Source organism: Dinoponera quadriceps, unplaced genomic scaffold, assembly GCF_001313825.1.
Source record: "Dinoponera quadriceps isolate SergipeBrazil2010 unplaced genomic scaffold, ASM131382v1 C3883354, whole genome shotgun sequence".
Taxonomy (NCBI): Eukaryota; Metazoa; Arthropoda; class Insecta; order Hymenoptera; family Formicidae; genus Dinoponera; species Dinoponera quadriceps.
The window spans coordinates 1-852 of NW_014567969.1; the positions used below are offsets into that span (position 1 = coordinate 1).

The 852-nt window shown below is 40.7% G+C and overlaps 1 protein-coding gene across 1 annotated transcript; it reads right to left on the reverse strand.

Moving 5' to 3' along the window:
• Positions 1-25: 25 nt before the first annotated feature.
• On the reverse strand, positions 26-805 carry LOC106751505 (splicing factor 3B subunit 1-like; the record flags this gene model as incomplete). Its single annotated transcript, XM_014632403.1, has 3 exons — positions 26-95; positions 191-407; positions 533-805. Coding segments are annotated over 3 exons (560 nt in total), but the record flags the coding sequence as incomplete, so codon positions are not given.
• Between the last annotated feature and the right edge of the window lie 47 nt (positions 806-852).

Genomic DNA, 852 nt, shown 5'->3' on the forward strand with positions numbered 1-852 from the left:
TAACCAGCCACGAGAGCGTCCTGACCGCCGATGTAAAGGGAATTGTAAATCTTCCAATAGACGTCGCGCACTTTACGAGCTGGATGAAATAATCCCTGTGAAGAAAAAAACAAAATAGTAAATAACATATCTCAGGTATATGTAAAAACAAAAGAAGGTCAGGTGATATGTAATTCAACCAAATACACACTTGCAGCGTGTACTGCAAAATCTTGATTGGTCCAAGCGCAACGCGCAGTCCGTCTACAGCATCCATAAACGCTTGTACCAAATGCGGCGACGTCTCAAAAACATTGGGCCACACGTGATTCAGCAAATGTATTAACGCATCTTCACATCCAAAACCGTAAACACCCAATGCCATGTGCTTAATGGCAGCGCATGCAGTCTGCCTGTGTACCAGGTCCCTGATAAATCACGACACCAATTAGGAATAAAGTACAATTTTCACATCACCTTAAACTACACTCCTATTTACAGTGGAATAACGTATAACAGCAGTTATATTAATATATTAATTTCGACAACTTACCTGTCCATAAGTGCATCTTCCAATAATGGACTGACCGCGTAAATATAATCTTTACCCATCTCGCCGATATATTCGAATAAGAACGACAAAGATTTCAACACTCCGTTCTGCACGTTTAATTCAGGCACTCTGTATTCATTCATCAATGCAGGTAAAACAGTAAAAGGGCTACATGTCTCAGCAACGATGGCGATGGCAACAGTGGTACAAACGCGATTCTGACGTTCTTGGACTTTCAAATTGTTTAAAAGTGTCGCCAAGACATCATGCGGCCTATTTGAGGAAGTAGAAAAATGTATAAATACGTGCATACGTATGCA